The 17,353-nt window shown below is 37.7% G+C and overlaps 2 protein-coding genes across 2 annotated transcripts; one reads left to right on the forward strand and one right to left on the reverse strand.

The window, feature by feature from the left end:
• Positions 1 to 17: 17 nt before the first annotated feature.
• On the reverse strand, positions 18 to 15,855 carry CALB1 (calbindin 1). The gene is made up of 11 exons (XM_048938673.1): positions 15,659 to 15,855; positions 15,328 to 15,404; positions 10,640 to 10,714; positions 6,463 to 6,546; positions 6,325 to 6,381; positions 3,718 to 3,795; positions 1,285 to 1,340; positions 1,163 to 1,202; positions 1,021 to 1,074; positions 824 to 895; positions 18 to 409 (listed from the first exon to the last, which is right to left on the reverse strand). Exons 1-11 carry the CDS (start codon positions 15,738 to 15,740, stop codon positions 296 to 298), a joined length of 789 nt encoding a protein of 262 aa, XP_048794630.1. The 5' UTR covers positions 15,741 to 15,855; the 3' UTR covers positions 18 to 295.
• LOC125690850 (uncharacterized) lies at positions 15,739 to 16,062 on the forward strand. The gene has a single exon (XM_048939584.1). It carries the CDS (start codon positions 15,739 to 15,741, stop codon positions 16,060 to 16,062), a length of 324 nt encoding a protein of 107 aa, XP_048795541.1.
• Positions 16,063 to 17,353: the final 1,291 nt, after the last annotated feature.

Genomic DNA, 17,353 nt, shown 5'->3' on the forward strand with positions numbered 1-17,353 from the left:
GGCATGTTCATGAAAGCAAAAAAAAAAAAGCAAAAAAAAAAAAATCCAACCCCAACATGTTTTTTAGTTTCTTTTGAATATACAGACTGGCCCAAACATAGACATTCTCTTTATCAATCTTATTGTTACAAAAACTGTACATTACAAACACTATAGAAACAAACTTAAAGGAATGTGCCACACATCCTGGTTAATTTTCTATATGCAATTTAAAAATACAGCCTACTCCCTTATAGTGCACAGTTATCGTGTAGATAGAATACATCACTAGTTAAGTGGACATGAGAGAAGAGTTTTAATTTTCTTCAGCACAAAGAATGAGAGCCAGTTCTGCTCGGTAAAGCTTTCCTCCATCAGACAAGGCCATGATGCTTTTCTTGTATGTCGCAAGGTTGTTAATGTCTAATTCCTATTTAAAGAACAGATAATGCTTTATAATCCTGTTTAGTTACCAGCATGAACAAGTTTGCTGCCAATAGCAGAAAATAAGGAGGGGAAAAAAAAAAAAGATGTTCTCAGCCTTTCTAACAGTAACACATTGAAAATGTTGTTGTATATTTACATGATCCATGTTATAGGCATATGTTAGACTGCTGCTAGCTGATGCCTAATAAGCAAGCTTTTGACAGTGTTGCTGTGTAATCACAATTCCCTTACTTAAGGCTTTACACTGCTATGACTTCTGCCAAGATTTTTAGTTTTGCTTTGACTTCAGGAATTATGACTTAGAAGTTCTATATTTATCTTAATTGGGTGGATTAAAGTGTCCTTAAAATCCAAATTAAATCTAATCTCTAAGGGGAAAAAAGCCCTCTGGGATTACCTTTTTGTTCTTTTCACAGAGATCCTTCAGTAGTGCATCAAGTTCATTTTCATCTATATATCCATTGCCGTCCTGAAAAATAGCATTAAAGAGAACATCAAGCATTTATTCTTCTTTTCAGAGGAGGTTTTCCCCAAATTCTGAAAACAAGTGCCATTAAACTAATCAATTAATAAAAAGGCTTTCTAAAGACTTACTTGATCATACATCTCAAAGGCTTTATTGAACTCTTTTGCACACATTTTGACACCCTAAACACCAAAAAGAAAAAAAAAATCCATTTATGACACTGAATATGTGTAATATTAACAGTTTAACCATAAGACAATGAATTCTTACCTGAAATTTAATAAGAAAATTTTCCTGTACTGGGAGTAGCCTTTGGACATAAAAAACAAAGGTCAACATATTTACTGTAATTAGTATATAATATTTGTTCTGAAAGGAGACAGGAGGCATACCTGGCTAGTTCAGTAAGCTCCAACTTTCCATCATTGTTTGCATCAAACATCCTGAGCTGAAAGAGTACATGTTTTTACATTACTAATTGCAATTAATTAACATAGTAAAGAAAACACTTATTTGGAAAACAAACTTAATGAAATTTAGCCTTTGTTTAACACTGAAGTGATGGCCCCAGGTTTTAACTGTCTCATTTACCATGTAATACATGTCTTTAATGTGCGGAAGAAATAATTTATAGTAATTAATTGTACTGCAAAAGCCTGATAAGAAACCAGATGAGCAATTCTGATTAACCTACTCCAAGGTAGGTCTTTACCTGCCTAGAGTGATGAATGTCCCATATAAGAAACGTGCGTAAATTATTTATGAGATAGAAATGTTGACATGATAACATTTTACTTTTTACTTCATGTCATATAATAATAGCATCATTATTCTCCCTTCATAGAGCTGGAACAATAGTCAGGTAAAGTTCAACAGAATTCCAGACATTCAATTTCTTAGGAAATTATAGACATTTCATTCAATTGGCTGCTGGGCTTAAATATGTAAAGATTGCATTCTTTTTCTGTGATATATTTCAAGAAAAGACTGAAGAGGTGCAGTAGACATTTTATTGGTAGTATAAAAATGGGAAATCAAGTGTCTGCAAATAATTCTAATCAAATTGTAGGAATAAAAATATATAAAATTTGACAAAATAGGCAAATACTACTTCTAATCACTCTTAATCATCATATTGCTTTAGAGTGCTTTCCATTTAGCCCTTGAAAAGATGAGCTCCTGCTGCATATATTTGTTATTAGAAGTAGCTGGAGATATTATCCCTGCATGGAACTTCCTCTCCCATTTTTTCTGTCTATATAGTTCAGTTTTTCTACTTTCAAATAGTATTTTGCCTTTGCTGTATAAGAGACACAAAAGCAGCAAACTGTACAAAGCATTTTTAGGCATTGTACTGAAAACAAATACCACCACCCACACTCATCCCATCACTTTCAATCACAGTAATTCCAGATGTAATTTTTAGCTAAGAGGAAAAGTTGAGCTGTGTATCAAGGTAAGTGAACATCCTTTCAAATGCCATGAAAGAAGACTCATTTTCATTTTTCTAAGATACAGCGAATGGCAATGGAGAACAGAAAAGAGACCAATTCTATAAACATTTCTGTATAACACCCTAGCTCCTTCTAACACCTCCCTTCCTTGTGTAAAAGCATCTGCTTTGTGTGCATTTCACATGAAGGAGTTATATTTAGAGGAGGTAAGCAGTGGGAACTGTAAAGTCAATTGTTTTAACAGGTTGTTAGTAACTGTGCCTGCCTGCAGGTTCTAGATGCTATGTGTTTTCCATCAGTCTTAGTTCTGAGTTTCTGGGGAGATTATGGAAGTGCTGGCTTTAAAAGTTCTTTCTTCTTATTGCTCTTAATTCTTTGTCAATGTGTCTCTCTGCAGAGGCACTTTAATACCAAGGTCCAAAACTAAATGAATAGGATATGTGTTTTATCTTCACTGGGGAATAAACAGTGACAATTGCTAAATGTAAATTTAGGTAAATGGCTTGTACAACAAACCAGCAGACTTCTGTCAGGAAAGAAACAAGTTTTGATCAACCGTTCTGACTTCAGGCCACTTCGAGTGCTTGCATCAAAAACCTAGCATGTTTTTGATGGCTAAAAATATTTTGGGATGAAACCAAAGTAGGAAAACCAAAGTACAGTGTTAGAAATTTCATGAAAACAAGAGTTCTGAGTCTTTTTCATCTTGAAATTTCAATTCAGATTCCAGTAGTGGTCTATACCATGTAGCACAGTAGTGGTGGATAGAAGGAATGCTCAAAGGAAACAGTTGATTTAAGGCCAGAGAAATGACAGTTTGGTTATAGTGCATATTAAGAATATTATTCTTTTATAATTACACACAGGAAGTGAGAAGAGTGTGGTGCTTGTAAATCTATTAAGAATTCATCATGCACTGATGGCTTTTAGGACAAGAGACAAACACTGCAAACAGGGAAAATATACAGAGTAGTCTCAAATTGATTTGATCAAAGTATGATAATGTAATTATGACAAGCAGAGTTTTTCTCCTTTGAACTCTGAAGTCTTTGATTTTATCCCTAACTTTGATTTTACCCCTAACGGAATGGGGAAGTAAAACAGAGGAACATTCTTTGCACCACATTATGACAGGATCTACTGTTTAATAAGCACCATGAAGGTTCAAAATTCCTGATCATTTTTTGTAGCAGCTCTGAAAACTACACAGCTACTGGGGTACTTGCAGTGCTTGATGTCATCTCAGCGCTGCAATGACACAGCAGCCTCATTTGTCCTGATTATGACTTAGTGGGGCCCAAGTAATTTGGAACCTTCTAGCAGCTGAAGCTAAACACAGTTTTGACAAAATATGCCTTTATAGATTCTTACCATTATTTCTGTATATTCTGTTAGCTTTGAGTCTTCAATCTGCTTATTTGCTTTCTGTAATAAATCTTTCAAGAAACTCTGTTGAAATAAAGAGAGTGTAACAGGTGAATTTTTATCTGTGGTATAAAATGCTTGACTTGCTAACTTCAAATCAAAGTAATGGGAAATACTACTTCCAATTTAATTTTATTGTTGCAGTTCAAAATAAGTAAGAAAAGGCATAGCAATTAACAGTTATGTCTGTAACAGTTTCTTTATGATCATTTCAACTATACTACACAGTTTCATAAAGCGCTGTACATTGTATGACATTTGTTGTAATGTGAGTTTGGAAGAAATGGCTTGACATACCTCTTCATAATCAGTTCTATCAGTAAATTAAACCAATTAACCTTGAGACTCCTTGGAAAACCTGGATGCCATCACAGGAACAATTTTACAGAAAAGATCAATGATTAATCATTTTCCTCCTTGCCTATGGCAGTAACTGATGCTAGAAGTGAACATGTTAACCTATGTCACTCCCTCTCGCCTCATACTTTAAATCTGTGTGGCCAATTTTGCTAGATTTATTTTTTTTTTTTTTAATGAGAATTGGATGCAGCATTCTGTGGCTTTCTAATCAGATATTTTGAATGACAGCCATTTTTACTTAACAAAAATACTACCGATTCTACCCATGCAGAGGTTGAAATTTCTGTTACAAGACTGTTACAAAATTTCAGCTGTACTCTTTGTAAATGGACATTACTACAGAAATACGTTTAATCTTATGTGCTCTCATGGAAAATAGGGCTAACCTGTCCATCAGAATGTCTTGTGACAAGATCATTTACACTTAAACTTTCCTTTGTCACTGTCTGATCTGAGCTGTTACCAAAACATTTCCAAATATGCAGTGATGGAGAGTCTGACTCCTCCTGAGACAACATATTCCACTGCCAGAATTGTTGATGGAAAGTTTTGCTCATTTCTTAAATTGCTCGCTGAAAGTAATTAAGTAGGTGTATTCCTTACACAGCAAATATTCAAAATGTTTGGACATGGCAAAAAATATCAATTATTCCTAAAATTAAAATTTCACATTTATGTCTTATTTTCAGAGACTTGTTTCTCTGAGATCTCATAGCACTTGAGAGATAGGACCATTAGGGGTCCAGTTAAAATTTCTTAGTTCTTCAACTATTCCTAAATTAGCCCTGCCTTTTTAAAGTCTATTTTAAATTATAGCAGCTGGCAACAGTCTGTAAAGAACTGTCTAACAACTGGAGAGTAATCAAGAGCTGCATGTTTGGCCTCCTCCGGCTTGTGACAACTTCTGATACATAAATGTGCTGTGAGCAGGCAGCAGAAGAATGGGCTTGTCTGTCTGTGGGCTACACTGAGGAGGATTCCTTGGTAAGTGCCATACATGTACAAAATTCAAAGAAGGGAAAAGGAATAAATTGAAAAAAATAGTCCAAACTAGATGGATAGACACTGCTAAGTCTCTTACTACGAATGGTTTTGACTTCTCTGAATATAATCTGCAGCAAACGAATGGTGGAAAAAAGCTCCTTTCTACTCAGTCTGCTGTATATGGCAGCTCTCCTATGGGGAAAGGCTGAGAGAGCTCAAATTATTCAGCCTGAAGAAGAGGAGACACAGGGGAATTTCATCAGTGTCTATAAATATGTGAAGGAAAGGTGCAAAGAGGACAAGAGGCAATGGGCACAAATTGGAGCACAGGAGGTCCCTCTGGGCAGCAGGTAGAACTTCTGTGCTGTGCATTGCTGGAGCACTGGCACAGGTTGCCCAGAGGCTGTGGGTAATCCTCCCTGGAGACCTTCAGAAGCCACCTGGCCATGGGCCTGGGCCCCCTGCTCTGGGTGTCTCTGCTGGAGCACGGGTGGGCCAGATGGACCCAGAGAGCCCTGCCAGCTTCAGCCATTCTGTGATCCTGCAACTATGATTCAGCACCTACAAATTTATGTTAGTTTTATGACAAGAGTAAATCATTCTAGTTTTGTTAATTCTCTAAGACTGAGATGATTAATGGAATGATTCTGCCCTTTTTATGCATTTTAAAACTGATAGATACCTCCCACCAAGTTAGCTGAGCATGGGCAAGACAATTCCAACTGTGTTAACAGTAGCGCAGTGGAAACTGAACAAGTTGATGATACTTGAGAGAGCACAAGCAGCCCAGTAGGATAATGATTAATAGTAATTATGCCCATAGGAAAACAAAAACACACACAAAACAAACAACATCACAAAATCAGCCTCTACCCTAAACAGCCTCTGAGAAGAACAGTGTGTCTTACACAGGACTGTCTGGTTTCCCAGGGCAGAAATAATCTTTCCTACTTCTCAGTGAGAGCATCAGCCATCTCAAGTCGCTCGAGACAAATATTCATCTGAGTTAAACCACATTTTTAGAAACATTTATCAGATTAGAGATGCACTTTAAATGATTTACTGGTGATAAAAACACCATCTAATCATATTGCTTTCAGTCGTGTCTGAAATGCAAAAATATGCACCAATGAGTACGAACAAACAGATCCAGTGTCCATAATCCAATCTCGAATCTCATTTTGTGCACACTCATTAGTATCGGCTTACCTTAAGTTCCTCAGAATCAATGAAGCCACTGTGGTCACTGTCATATTTTCTCCATGTCTGCAATCAGATGATTTGATAATGAATTTATGGCAATCAGGTCTCGGATGACTTTACAGAAGGAAAAATTTCACAGTGTACCTGCATGAAATCTTCACTCGACTTTAGCTGCTGGCACCTAAAGAACAACAGGAAATTCTCCTCCGTCGGCAACACCTGAGCAAGCTGTGACAGATTTAAAAAAATTAAATTAAGTTCTGATTTTCCATTAGGCCAGATGAGCTTTTGAATGAGTATGGCACTTTTAAAAGCACGTGAAATTCTGCATGGTCCTACTGTCTTAGTATACCCTCACAAGAACCTTCATCCCATAAGCCCAAACATCAGGATGATGCCTCTGAAAGGCTCCTGGCTTGCAGCTTTTCCGTATTCATCCAAGTCAAACAGAAGTGAGGACTGAGGTAAGGCAATGAAACAGCAGTTTACTGAAGGAAAAAGGAAAAAAATTGACCTATTCAAAGTCAGGATCTGTGGTAAAAACCTCACAATCAGTGAGAAAGGGAAAGCATGAAACAAAGATATTTAATGGGTGAGTTTGAAGGACCATGAAAATTAAGAAAATGAGAAAGAAAAATCACTAATAGATACCGAATATGAGGAAGAAGAGGCAAGAACATGTGTGTAAGGAAAGCAGAAAAATAAACCAGAAAAAAAAAAAAAAAAAAAAGAGTATATAAAGGTTGGTAGGGCAAGGAAATGGCAAATAGCTGTCATTTGTCAGATACAGAAACATGTTCAAGAAGAGCTATAAATATCAGAAGGAAATCAAAACTACTTTTAGCCCTACAGAATCAGGGGTGGTGTTTTTTTCCAATGTCTGTGTTACAAAAGGCTTTTATAAATCAGACATTATTGTACTGATTTTTTGAAGATGTTCATTTACTATAACTCAATTTTGACAAGTGACAAATGTAGAAGATGGAGAGTATGCTATATAATTTAAAGTAAAATCATGATTTGTTTTTAACAAAAGCCCAATATTTCTTCTTCTGTTCTTAAAATGTATGAAATATTTTTTAATTAGAGAAAACTTTTAACTTGAAGAATAGACCAGCTGTGCTTACTAGGAAGAGAAAACAGGGAAAGAAAGATATCTTAGCTGCATTATTTATGAAAAATGACATCTGCAGACTTCCTGTATCTCCATCTTAAAATTTGTATTCACATTTTTGCTTCATTCATTTCACGTGCTCAGATTTCTTGCTTTGCTATTGCCTTATTTAGTGCTATCACCCAACTGCTCAGCTTTTTTGGGGGGTTCCCATGGTGCTGTAGGTGACTTCAGCTCTCCCTGTCACTGTATAGGCACAACATAGTTTCTCTAAAATTATCTACTCAAGAAGTCAGTCATATTCATCAAGTGCTCGTACAACTGAAAACACAAGTCAAAGTACTCTTCTTACAGAACAGAGCCACTGATTACAGACTGCCAAGCATCAGTGTTTTGAGTGTTTTTGCTAAATGGCTGAATTGAAAACCTAATCAACTTAAACAATGTGTTTTTGTCAGCAGCTTTTGAAATCTACTCCATTATAAATAGCAAATAATGCGTGGATAAGTATGCATTCATGTAGGTGTAGCAGCTAAATGTGTGGAATTTAGTACCAGTTTATGGAAAATTTTCCTTATTTCTCCCATGAGAGGAAGCTCTGACTTTTGGAGTAGATCAGCTGTGCTGCTCAACAGCAAACACTGAATGGAAGAATTGATAAAAAAAACACAGTCTGGGGAAGAGATTGCTTATCACAATGGGACCTTTCCAAAGAATCAGGAACAGCTTACTTCAGTACCAAACTGTGTATGAGGCACAACTTAGTGCTTCTGTGCACCCTACTGCTTTCATGAGTAAGTGAGGACAACATCAAAGCCCAGGCTCGACTTAACTCTCCCTACTCAGCTGCAGACTGAGGTAGATCTTTATACGCTACCTAGCAGGAAAAAATACTCTCAGTTATTAAGACAATATAAGAACTATTTTCTAGAAATCATTCTTTAAATAAATGTCGGTAATTAAGATTCCTTTTGTATAATTCAGCGAATTTTCTTCTCAAAATCCTATAATGGAGAATGGGAGTAAAAATCGTTTATAGTAGTCAGTGGTTATTTTTATGGCAGAAGCAATTGTCAAAGGATGTGAACGTGGAATTACTACTGTCCTGAGTCTCAAAAATCCATGTTCCACATCTACATTTTAGTCCAAGCATTAGCCTGAATGAACACAAAAAGTGAAAGAAAGGGCTCTTACAAAATGATAAGCAAGTATAGAGGTCTGGCTCTGCATTTAGCTTGTGAATGCTGGCTAAAATCTAGAGGACTAAGTGTAATGTGCTTCCAAAGACAAAGCTGACATTTAATCTGAGCACCAAACTGAAAATCCACTCCTTCCTCTATGAAGCCACCCAGGTCTCCTCTTTATCTCAGCCCACAAAACTCATTATGTGAAAGACATTTTCCTTCAGCTGCTGGGGTATCCGGTCTGATGGCTGGGAATCCAAATGCATTCACATATAAATTTTTTTAAACAACATTCATACTTCTTTTTTTCAGAAAAAAAACTGTTTGCTGTATTATGTAAATTGGGAGCAATCTGGAATTACTGGGCATTCTTATTTATAAGGAAGGAGAATCAAGTTCAAATACCAACTTTAAAATCATACTGCTTGTAAAACTTAGGCTGAGTCCCATCAGCACTTTCCAAATCAAGCTTCATGCTGATGTCAGTGAAATAAAATATAGATCTTGGGTTAGGAAACTGCTATATTAAGGGAGAGTCCCTTCAGTCACTGGACTGAGTGCTGTCATTATTCAGTGGCTTCAGTGGATGCTGAGTATGCTTGGCAGCTCACTGGAGGTGGTAAGCACCTTACCGTATTAGGCCCTGTGGGATTTGCTCACCTTTACGCATTAAGTCAATAGTACAATCAGAAATAGAACTTGAAAGGCAAAACTCTCCTTTATCTTCCCTAAGTAAAGAACAACAGTCACTGCAGGCACTGTCTACTTATTCTTCTTGCATAATGCTTGCTATTACACAATTCAAAAGTACTGAATTAAGTGGGATTATTCAATAATAAATGAATAAGCAGTTGTTAGCACAAAAATAATTTGTAATGCTAAGTATTGTCAAAAGATGTATTTTAAAATTGCTTACAGCTGCAAGTAAAAGAAACTGTGTTTCCATAATTTAGTCATAGCTAGGTTTTCATATACATAAGTATTTTCAATTCAAATATATGACTGAGGAGGAAAAATATCTTCAAATGATGTATTATATCACTAGTGATACATCCTACTGAGTTTTACAGACTCTAATCAGTCTTCTATTTTAAAAATAGCTACTGACCCAGGGTTGGTCACTGTAGAAATTTTGCAGACCTGGCTTGCTTTCAGCTGTTTCTTAATTAGCTATCTTAGATCATATTTCACACTATCAGAAAAAAATAATAATCATATTTAATAATAAAACTGCAGTCTTTACTGCACTCAGTGTGACATAAATGAGTTGTAGATTTAGGCTTGAAATAGTGGTTTCTCAAGCTGTAACCCAATGAACTCTCCTTTCTGATTTGCAGCACTGAACAATGAAAGCATGAGAAAATACAATGGTTCCCTACTTCCCAGAAAGTCATCTAAATTATACAACTGTTGAGAGTCTGCAAGTGTAGAAAAGATTGGCTGACTGCACCTTTGTCCTCTTTAGAAAGTGGTAGAAAGGAATGGAAATATTCTGCCTCAGGTTTGGTTAAAGAAAAGGCTGGATTACAACTACTCTTAAAATTCTGCTTAAGTTTGCCATGATTAACATCCTATTTTGCCATATATGTCCATTGACTACCTATAGCGACTGCCCAATTACATTCACTTGCAAGTTACCTTACTACAGGAGCGGTGATGGAGTGTTAGTTCAAAATCATATGTAGAGATAAATCATATTTACCTTTCACAATTTAAATTTCTAAAATAGAGCTTTTAGCTGCTTTACAGGCAAACTGCATTGTGTTGATGCTTATTTATACTGAATCAAGCACGCAAAGTTAAATGAAGTGTAGTGAAATATCTGGCAAAGGCTAAGGAATATTTTGCTTTTGGGTAAGGAAAAAAATCATTAGTGAAAAAAACACTAAAGATTCTCAGAGAAAGAAATTTTCTGTTTTAGTAAAAATCCAAACTATTTACAAATATGCCCATACTGTTCTGTGCTAAGTGTATTTTCTATAAGTAAATGTGTTAGTCATTTATTTTATGGTAACTATCTTACCTCAACAATTCCTATTTTTCCATCAGTAGCCTTGCCATACTGGTCCACGAATGCTTTCATTTCAGGTGTTAAGTCCTGTAAAGTTATAATGAAAGAATCAATATTTTTCAGATGCAGAGAAATGTATGCAAAGTACTTAAATATACCATCAGTTGTCAATAAATTTACTACATTTGATTAAATATTCACACTTAATTATAGCTAGATTTCTCAAGTTGAAGTGAAAATGAGTAATTGTTTTAGGACAGATAACATCACTGTGATAAGTTGTATTTCCTAAGGGGTGATATTATAGTCAACGTGAGTGGTTGGTTTCTAAATTTTTAGAACTCCTATTTTAGTTTACAGAATAAAGAAATTGAGAAGACAGATGTGTTGGAAGATACACATAACAGCTCTTCTGTTTGAAGAGGATGACAGTGAAGTTCATGGGTAATTCTTAATCTGTTTTCTCAGTTTTCATTATTAAATGACTAAATTGAAGTTCAAAAGTCTGAAGGACTAAATTGAAGTCCTACAAAATAAGAAACATTCAGTACAATACTTCTGCATACCAATATGGCCTCTCCTCATCTGTGAGCTGGTTTTACCTGAACAGTGGATACTATTTTAGCTCTAAAAGAACTAACCATAATATCATATTCCTCACTGTTAAGTATATAGTTATCACGAAAACAGAATCCAAATGTCACTGCTGTAATTTAAAGAGAGAAGGCTTGGGAGAGAGACGCTTTGAGCAGCACCTTAAATCTGACATAACAAAGCCAGCATAATTGTTTCTTGTATAAATTATGTCTCTTACTATACATTTGTACTCAAATACTATCTTCAGCCTAAGTTACAGCAAAGGTGCCAGCCTCAGGATGAATATTTATACACCTGATTTGACACTTCAACTGGACTTGCTTTGCCTTGCTATGAGCTGCCATCAACTTTCATTACTGATTATACTTCTATTTTTCCTTGTATTTCTTATCAGACTGAGACAGTAAAACCATGCAGCAAGAATCAGGGCTACAGCTATACTAAACTAATGGAAAATTCTATGCTTATAGATGAAGATATAGCTGTCATTAGAAATTAAAGTTTTAGTTGCTATAATAGTTCTGATTATACAGGACCTAGGTGAATTTCTCACTGGAGACATGGGAACTATCAGCTGTACAACGTCTGTTGAAGTTTGTCCCAAATTTCAACTTCAAATGCTAACTTAAATGTCAGTTCTTTATAGATGATACAATCGTGGCCTAGTATCCTATTTATGTCAAAGTCATCCATGGCAGGTTAGTAATTTGCCACAGCTTTAATTAGAGATGTAGTTATTAATACAGTGCAGTTCAATGTCACCTCTCATCTAATGATCCCAAAGTGGGCACAGATTTGTTTAGCAGTTGGAATGGAGAATTTAGACACCTGGATTTTAATTAGTCCTTGTTAAATATTTTGCTAATTCTTCTAGTATTACCTCCACAGTGCCAAACAGTGGTCAGCCACTAAAGGAGACATAGCTGCTTAGAGGCTACATGAAACAGGATGCTCATCCTAGTACATAGTCCAGAAAGAGTCTTTTTTTCTTTTTCTTGGTGCTCACTTCAGCTGCTTCTGAGGTAGCTGACAAATCATGTTATTCAAATACACGTTCAGTCAAAAAACTTGTTTAAACTTAATCAAGTGTAGTTGCTTAATGCTTGAAATTAAGAAACTTCGCACCTTCATCTCCCCTCCTAAAGCTTAAGAGTCACTTACTCAACCAAGAGGAGTTGTAGAAAAAACAGCTCTGTTTTGGGATGATTTTTGAAATGTAAGGATAGATGGCACTACAGAAGCGCTTACATGACTGCATTGATAAACATCTATTAAATATTGGAATTAATATTGGAATATTGAGAAATACTGTCCTCATCTGTATATGCAGAGCAAGTGAGTTAACAAATGTGGAGTAACTTTCCAAGATCCACTCTACTGACCTCTGTGTCACTCATTTACACTCCACAGGTTCTTCTCATAACTTGCACACTTAGAGAACGTATTGCATAAAAAGTAGGGCACAGCAAATGGAAGCTCTGTCTATACATTTATACAGTCTTTATCTTTAAAAAACTGTCAGTTCTTTCATAATGTCTGAAAGTATGCCAGATCAAATCACTATCTATCACAATGCATGAAGTGAAAACACATGGTGTGACCAGAGAAAAGCCCAGGCCCTTAAACCCAGTACACGTCTATCCTTTGGAGCACTGGCAGTTCCAGCAATGGGGCTAACAGCAACCAAGCTGCATGCTATTGCTCCATCTTAGGAAAAGCAACTGTGAAAGTAGTACAGGCTTATTGTGTGGATTAATAAAAAGATTAGAATTAGAACATAATTAGAACAGCTCTCTGTAGCTGGGAATAATACTTAGAAATCTTAAACCATCCTATTCAATGACAGAATCAATGTGATTCTTTAATGCATACGGCATGACTGATGTAAAATCCAGCTATGAAGAATGCATAATTGAATATTTCAAAAATAGTGAGCAGGAAAGTGACTTGAAATGCAAAAGTTAATGATGACAAAGAAGCTTTGGCGTGTTAAGGGAAGGACAGATGAGGAAATGACATATAACTTACACTAGTTTCTCAATGTGTCCCTTCTGGCAAAAGAAAAGAAATTTAAAGCTACTGAATTAGCATCCCACGAGACAAGACTTGAACTAATGAGATGCTTGTTTGGCAAATGAACCTTCAAATCCAAGAATCAGCTTAGATTTGACAGCTGAAATGACATACATCCATAATCCAGAAAAAAAATTCAGAGGTCAAGGTAACATCTACCAAAGGCAGAGTCAATAAACCATGTACCAAATTTGATGTTGCTACTGTGAATTGCTCTTCTCAAAAGAGCACCCCAAAACCAGGCTTGATTCAGAGAAATGGCAAAAGAAAGCTTAATTAAGCTCCTGAGTGTTTTCAAAACAGAATGTGAGATACAAGGAAAGGTTACTCAAAAAATAGAATGAATGATGAAGTGTAGCAGATAAGAACAGTTCTGCAAAGTTCTTCTGTGTTACTTTGAGCAAGCTCTATTTTTAAGAGATGCACACTTCTTTTGAGAGAGAAAAGATTCTGATTTTGAAGTAATTAGCGTTTTTCCTTCAAGCTTCTAATTCATTTTTCAAATTCCTAAATATCGTCAGCACTTCTACTGACAATGTCATTGATACTAAATATAAACAGGCTTTAGTATCTTCTTTCTAACAAACAAACAGGAGTTTCCTTCACTTCTCTACAGAAAAGAGATATTTTCTGTTATAATATCTGACAGGCACAGAAGTTGTACTTAGTTGTTTCTGTGCAAAAAAAAGAAAGAACAAAACCACCTATTCCCTCTGAAAACCAATTTTTTGAGGCTTTTTGAAATTTTAGTTTGTTCTTATTAACACTCATGAAAATGAGTGTCTACAGCAATTGCTATAAGAATTGACTGATACTAAGACTTAAAAATGAGGCATTGCTGGGAGACAGATTTTCAAGTGTGTGAAGTCTGCACTCATAGAATTACTAAGAAGCTAACCACAAGAAGATTTTCCACAAAATTTAAGAGTATGATTGTTGGTTTTTTTTTTTTTCTTTTTTTTTAATTTGCTTCTAAAATCTACAGCAATATTAAAGTAAGTTATAGAAAGGTTATTGCTCAGTTCAGAGTTTGTTTTGTTTTGTTTTTAATGTTAAGTAATAACTTATTTCCACAAAGCACACATGCTAATTGGCTATTTTTTTTTCCTTTCTGTTACTTTGAAAGTGTTTTAGCATAGATTGACTTGAGTAGACTTGGTAATGTTATATATTTGAACATGGTGCTAAGTAGCCTGTTTTAGAAACTGATGACCCATAATTTATTTGTTAAAAAGATTCACTGCTATTTAAATTCAGATCTTTTCATGGAACCGTTCCTCTCTCTTTCTCCCTCTGTCCTTCTCTCCACACTCTCTTTTTTTTTTTCTTTTTTTTCCCCAAGTGGGAATAATTTGGAGGAAATTTGTAATTAAAAAATTAATAGCTGGCATTTGACAACAGCGTCAAAAACGTTGATGTCTCTGCTAGGAATCTGAACTACCAGGCTTTGGTACTCATATTCCTGGTGTGCAACATTGGCAAAGGGCAAAAAGTGTTTAGCAGTCATCTGCAGATCTATTTACTGACCACCAAGGGGCAGGAATGCATTTCAGCCCATACTGTCCATTAAGCATGATATTAAAAGAGCCCAACTAACTTGAAGAGTTGGGTTTTCTTTTCTATTTTCTCTCTCTTTTTAAAATAAATTTATTTATTTTTTTAAGTATCAGTGCATATCAGGTTGCAACAGGACAAAGTCCACACATGACAAAAGGATAACGTCCATGCATTTCTGACTTTTCTTGTTAAGCCCTTTGAGAAGTACCAGCTCACAGACTGGTGAGATGTGAACAAGACCTGCTCTCCAGCTGAATGGACGGACACCCCTGACACCACCCTTCCAAATCAGAGGGCATGTTTCATTTAAAACCTGCTTATTTCTAACCCATCTACTTCTCTGCCTCGTGAGGCTACTGGATGAACTGTGTGAAAGCAACAAGGAACAGAAGGAACAAAGGCACTGGGGTTTGCTCAAGAAAACTCTTCTTTCCCAGAGGGGATGGAAAAAGTGGGGCAAAAGGTTAACCTACCAAGCCTGCCTTCTTCCGCGCCTGCTGCAGCTCCTGGATGAAGTTTTGTAGCTCCTTCCCATCCATGTACCCATTGCCTACAACAAAAAGAGTTACGCTTGTGGTCACTGCTCCCTCCAAACTCTCTCCGCTCTTCAGCGCTGCCAGGGATGTCTCTAGCCCGCGTTCTCCCTGCGGAGCTGCTCCCGTACTCCTCGCCCGACCTCAACCCCAGCCGTGCGGTCGTGCCAGCTGCGGGATGGCGGCCAGGGAGTGGTGGGACCCCCAGCCTCCCCCTCGCACACCCCCCGCCGGCCGCCCCCCGCCAACCCGGGAAGGGGAAAGGAGTCACCGTCGGAGTCGTAGTGGTGCCAGATCTCGAAGAACTGGGCGGCCGAGATCTCCACGCCCTGCAGGTGCGTCTCCGCCGTCATGGTGGGGGTGCGGAGGGGCTCAGTGGGGGCGCTGTCCGCGGTGCTGACTGTGCCCGCTGCCGGAGCGGAGACGGCGACGGCGGCGGCGGCTGCGGCGGCGACGACTCCGAGGGCTCCTCCCGCCGCCGCCCCGCCGAGGGCTATTTATGGGGCTGGCCCGGCACAGCCACTCCCCCCGCAGCGCTCCCCTCCCTCTCCGTGGGCCTCGGCGCTGCCTCCCGCCCTGGGCGGGGGTAGCCGGAGTTCTCCCGCCGGCGGCAGGGGCCCCGAGTTCTCGCCAATCATCCCTGCCCCCGGGCAGCTGCCTCTCAGTGCGAGGTGAGGGGTACTCGTTTGGGGCCCCCGGGCAGAGAGAGAAGTTGTTATGGGCCCCTCACCGTGGTAGAGTGCTCATGAGGTGCAGAGGATCTCCCTGTTCAGCCGCTGGGCTTCTGCCTGGGTAAGAGTCCTGTGTGTCCGAGCCTTGCAGGATGTCCCAGTACAACAAAAAAACCCACATGAAACAGTATGTGGAAGCAAGGAATCTGCTTTGATCACACCATTTTTGGCTCCATAGCCTGGGAACAGAGATGGTGTATTTAAATATTTGGTCCTAATGTCATCCTAGCAGGTAGGAATGGAATACTACATAAGCTTACTCTTTCTCACTGCAAATTCTACCACAGCCTCTTCTAAATGCTAAGAGAGTTATTTTGGTACACAATCTTTGAATATTTACCCTCCTCTAGCAGTAGCTTGGCGTGAGGAGACGGAGTAACTTATCAAAGATCTTCCTTCTATCACAGGATAGCATGGTGTTCGACCAGTAATAATGATTAGGTTCCCTTTGGGATGGATCATTTCAGTCTTTAGATTTACTTGGGTGCTCTTAGATGCTAAACCTGCCTTTCTTTCTCCTACAATGTCCCTCGCATGCTACATTGAGTTAGCAGAGTTGAATGGCCAAGAGGGTTGGCTGACAGAACATTGCCAAATACCATAGGTAGTACAGTTAAGATGGGGGATGAGAACAGCTGGGAAGCTTGGGAATCTCCTTGTGTTAAGTAACTGACATAAGCAGCAGTAAGTAGTATGTTAAGTCTCATATGTAATGTGAGGACAAAAATTGATGGGATAATGCATAACAGAAGATGGCAAAAAGCCAAGGGGAATGAATAACCCAGCAGGATGAGAGGAGGATGCTTAGTTAAAGTCTGACATGTCCTGAGAGAGATTTCAGTAGATTGGGTGGCTGAAATCTTGTATGCATTATGGAACAAGGTGTGGGCATAGCAATTAAGTAATCATGAGACCTTGTACTTGATTCCCTTCATCTTTCCATTCTCCTGTTTCTCCACCTGTTATGTGCAGCTTTCGCTCATTCTCTTGCTGCTATTTGGCTCTTCAAGGAGATATATCATGTAGGTCTGTGTTTTGTGATCTGCTGAACAAAGCATAGGTAAAATGAAAGGCACAAGTATTTGATAATTCATCTCTTTAGTTTGAAATATTTGTAAGTATTAGTGAAAAATGTTCACAAGGACTTTACAGCCACAAATACCTTTATGCACTTTTGAAATGGCTACAGTAACTTTAAATATTTACTTTCTATCTGTTTTTGTGTTGCCTTGTAA

This window comes from Lagopus muta, chromosome 3 (genome assembly GCF_023343835.1).
Source record: "Lagopus muta isolate bLagMut1 chromosome 3, bLagMut1 primary, whole genome shotgun sequence".
NCBI lineage: Eukaryota > Metazoa > Chordata > Aves > Galliformes > Phasianidae > Lagopus > Lagopus muta.